Source organism: Tupaia chinensis, unplaced genomic scaffold, assembly GCF_000334495.1.
Source record: "Tupaia chinensis unplaced genomic scaffold, TupChi_1.0 Scaffold000602_1, whole genome shotgun sequence".
Lineage (NCBI taxonomy): Eukaryota > Metazoa > Chordata > Mammalia > Scandentia > Tupaiidae > Tupaia > Tupaia belangeri.
In genome coordinates this window covers 1,175,859-1,180,482 of record NW_006160120.1, presented here as the reverse complement: position 1 = coordinate 1,180,482, position 4,624 = coordinate 1,175,859, and the positions used below count along the sequence as shown (strand labels likewise).

At 50.3% G+C, this 4,624-nt stretch overlaps 1 protein-coding gene across 1 annotated transcript in view; it reads right to left on the bottom strand.

Annotated features, from left to right (window-relative positions):
- Positions 1-4,624, bottom strand: part of EYA2 (EYA transcriptional coactivator and phosphatase 2) — a 160,993-nt gene that overhangs the window by 146,581 nt on the left and 9,788 nt on the right. The window contains exon 2 of the mRNA XM_006158553.3: positions 1,114-1,159. Within this exon, the coding sequence (XP_006158615.1) occupies positions 1,114-1,159 (46 nt within the window). The remainder of the gene's footprint in view (positions 1-1,113; positions 1,160-4,624) is intronic.

Genomic DNA, 4,624 nt, shown 5'->3' with positions numbered 1-4,624 from the left:
CAGGCTGCTCAGGTGGGTAGGACGTCCTGCTGAGCAGAGGGCCTCACTTAAAAATGTCCCTGATTTATGCCCTTCCTTAGGAGACGGGGAGGGGGAAATCTGAGATGAGCACTCCTGCTTCCTATCAAAACCAGTGACTCCACTTAAACCGGGGCTGAAGTTAAAATGCAGGGAAAGTATGGTGGGGCTTTCTAACCCTGGGGCCTACAAAAACGCAGGTAGGCGTAAGTCCTCAAGGATACTCACTGCCTGCAAACACCTGTAAAAGGAGCGGCGGGCTAGGACACTGTTGTCCTTCTAAGGGCTTCTTCAGTTTGGTAAGGAGGGAAGACGCAGATGCTGAGGGCTCCCCACCTAGGATGAGGGGCATGCTGGCCATCGGAGCAGGCCACGCTCGGGATCCAACTACAGTTCTCGAGGGCTGTGCCCAGAAGGCCCTGGGTACACCCTGTCCATCGCTGAGTGTCCACTGCCCCGCACACACCTGTGTGCACTTATGCCACTGGGCTGATACCGCTGGCTTGCCATCTGTGTTCCCCACTAGCCCAGAAGCTCTTCAAGGACAGGGACTATGTATCTGTCATCTCCAGGTCTCCAAGGCTCAGTGTGGGATTTGGGACTGAGGACTGATGCATGAAAGGAGGGACGAAAGGAGAGAGCAAGAGAGGGCGGGGAAGGGAGGAAGATGGGGAGGGGCTGGAGTGGGGAGAGAAAAAGGGCGAGGGAAGGAAGGAGGAAAAAGGCAGACACTGAAGGATGGAGAGAGGGACTGAGAAGTCTACACGTGGAAAGGAGAGCAAGGAAAGGAGGAAAAGAATGGGGGGGAGAACAAAGAGAAGAAAGAAGAAAACGACAGCTAAGACTCTCCGAACTCAGCTTCAGGCCCCTTCTGAGCCACGTTCATGCTTTCGCTATTGTCTGGGGCAGGCGCCATGACTGGCCCTTTTTCCCCTGATGGGGAGACTGAGGCCCAGGAGGTGGAGTCATTTGCTCCAAGTCGCTCAGCCACTGAGTGCTGGTGCGGGGATTCCTGTCCAGGGGGTCTCTCCTTAACTTCCACCCTCCATGAAAGAAAAGACGGAACGTGAGAAGGCATGAGACCATGGTACCCACCTTGCAAGGAGCTGGGGCGCACTGAGAGGGGCCGATTTGGTGCTGCCTGGAGGAGACAAAGAAAAACATAAGGTTTGAGCTCCCGGGAGATGACTTCAGACCCCCGAGTACGTGGGAGACACGGAGAGGCACACTGGGGGCTTTCTCCACGCAGTGCCTGTTGGAGGCAGAAGATGTTACCACCCTCCCTCTTGAGGGGTCCAGACCCTTTCTGGGTGTACTTCGTCTTGGGGGCTCAATGAAGGTCGACACACAGAGAATCTATAGCAACTTGAAACATCAGAGTAGGATCCACGCCCCGCCTGTTGTCCAAATGCAGCAACTGAGGACAGCAGGGCAGAAAGCCGTGTTCGGGTCGTCACATGACCTCACAGCAGATCCGGGACCTGCACCGGTCTAGTGCCATTGCTACGCTCCATGGAGAATCACTCCCTTCCCTGCCGCGAGGCAACCCCAAGACCCTGGAATGGCAGACACTGTTGGCTTTTATTATCTGACATTCGTTTCCCTCCCTCCGATGGCGTCACCTTGATGTTCCTCCCTCCCCTCCCCACTTCTCGTCCATGGGGTTCACTTTGGGAAGACATAACTGGATCATCTTCTAGGGCCACCTTGGTTGCCAGAGCAGGACAAGGCCCGAGCCCCAGGTTCGAGCACCTTACACTGTGCTCTGGCCACTGCACATGGGGTGTGTGTGTGTGTGTGTGTGTGTGTGTGTGACCACAAGCTTGGAGAGATGGTTGACAGAGGATAATTTGACAACAGGGCAGTTTGCTGGAGGGTATTTTTATATTCTGTCCTCTTTTTTTTAGAGAGTTTTTTTTTTTTTTTTTTTTTTTGCTATAGGACATGTGCACTTGCCAAAGAGACAGAGAGAGAGAAAGCAAGAAATCACCCTCCAGGGAGGATGACCATGTCACAATACCTTCTTCTCCATTCTCTTCTTGGGATTTTGGGCATGCATGCACACACACCTAGAGTGTTTCAAACTGACGGGTCAAGGACTTGAACTGCAATTGACTACGTGGGAGTCCAGCAACGTAACCATTACATTGCTGTCCCTTTTTTCTTTTTTTAAAATTGCCAGTGGATGTGTATGCTTACGAGAGAGAGAGAGAGAGAGAGAGAGCGCTCCCCCAATGGTGAATGGTCATGCTGCAATCCCTGCTCCTCCTTCTCTCCCTCCTTGCGGGACTTTGGGTGTGCACACACATGCACCTGGCATGTTTTTCAAGCTGCTGAGTCTGAGACCTGAACTGCACAGTTGGCCATGTGGGGTCCAGCTTGCCTTAACTACTATGGTACTAGTTGGCTCGCTCCATCTTCTTTAACAACACAACTCAATGTCCTCACCGCAGAGTATGGGACAAATTCTAGATAATGTCTACTGATGGGGATGGTGTGTACTGACCTGCCAGTTCATACTCCCTGGGATGTAGGGCCTTGGTTGGGGAATTGATTCTGCCCAGGGACCCAGAGCCTGGAGCCTCGCCCAGCCCGGAGCTGCAGGTTCAGTAGACTGATGTGCACTTCCAGCTTGACCACTTCTAGCTACAAGACTGGCAGGTCATCTCGCTCTCCAGGCTTCAGCGTTCCCCTTGAGCAATGGGGATAGACATACTTACCTCACAAGGAAGCCTGAGGATGAAACAAGATGACCACGCTATTCATCATTTACCTGGTAGGTGTTACCTTGCAACAGGCCTAATTCTCTTCTAAACACTTTATGGTTTATTATTATTATTTAAATTATTTAACTCCATTTGTTATTATTATTTTTTAATTTGACCAGGGAGAGACAGAGAGAGAAAGGGAAAGTGAGAAAGCAAGCCGCCAGTTCTGAGACTCAAACTGTGGTTGGCCATGTGGGAGTCCAGTGCCTTTAACCACCATGCCACCTGCTGGCCCCTACAATTAATCATTTTATTCCTCATAATCATCCTATGAGGAGGGTTCTATTCTCATCCCCAGAGGAGCTGGAGGCACAGAGGGTTTAAGGAACTCACCAGGACTGCAAGGGCAAGATCTGGGATTTGAACCCAGGGGCACTGACTCTGTCATGTCTTCTTCTTCTGCCTTTTTATTTTTTTTTTTTTTTTGAGAGCTTTTTGCTATAGGGCACGTGCACTCGCTAGAAAGACAGAGAGAGACAGAGAGACAGAAAGAAAGAAATCAGCCCCCAGGGGAAATGGCCACACCACAATCCCTTCTCCTCCATTCTCCTCTTGGGATCTTGGGCACACACGCACACGTGCCCGGCGTGAGTTTAAGCCACCAGGACTGGGACTTGAACTGTGGTCGACTACGTGGGAGTCCAGCGACATAGCCATTACACTAACTGCTGGTCCCTGTTGTTTGTCTTCTCAACCAAGACACTAGAGCCATCGCTAAGGCCATCATCACAGCAACCGGCACTCAGTTAGAAGCTGCCTTTGTGCCAGGCCCTTGTTCACGGCTTAGATACATGATCTCACGTAGTCCTCACCACAGGGCTACGAGGCGGCCGATGTTCTGATCTTACTGTATGAATAAAGAAACTAAAGCTCCAAAGGGTAAGTGCCTTACTCAAGTTCCACAACCTGTGGGCCACAGACTTGAACCCATGAGGTACGAGAGTCCAAAGATGATTTAATTAATCACTTCCCTGTTCAAGTTCCAGACCACCAGGGTGGAACTGGTGGTGGGAGGTCCTGAAGTCCATTTAGGGAGTTAACTACAATTTTAAAATGTAATAGATGGGGCTGGCAGGTGGCATGGTGGTTATAGGCGCGGGACTCCCACATGACCAACCATAGTTTGAGTCCTGGACATGGTGGATTGCTTTCTCACTTCCCCTCTGTCTGGTGAACACACATTCCCAAATAGCAAACTAAAAATAAATAATAAATAATAAATAAAATAAATAATTAAAAAATGTGATAGATGACATCAGCGTGTATCGCCCATAGTAGGGAATTGTGTGAAACTTTGATCAAAACATAGATGTGAGAATGTGTGTGCGCACATGCATGTGTGCTGAATGGCCATGCAAAAATGAATTCCTTATGTGTCACATCAAAAACAGGTTGGAACAGTAGGGGTGGAATGTCAAGGACAGCCCCTGGCACACAGTAGGTACTCACTCAGTGCTCACTCTCCTGCATGGGCTTTGCCCCACTAGGGGGTTCTCCTGCAAGCATCGCCCCTTCTTCTAACATCCCCCAGGACTCAAGAATGAACTGTCTCACTGCAAAGCAGCCAGTCTCGTTCCCGGTAAAAGCCCATGACTTAGGAATACATAAGTTGCTGAATTAAACATTTTGAATGTTTTCTTTAATAAATATGTACATATTCATCAAAATCGAAATATATGGAAACAGTATTCCTACGGGCTCGGGTTAACTTGGCATTCCATAAATGCGAAGCCAGCCCTTCCCCTCCCAGCCTGTGTGGTGTGATGTGCATGTGCCCCTCACCGCGGCTGCCTCTCCCCGCCTCTTCCCTGCCCCTCTGAATCACAGAGCGGCCTGCC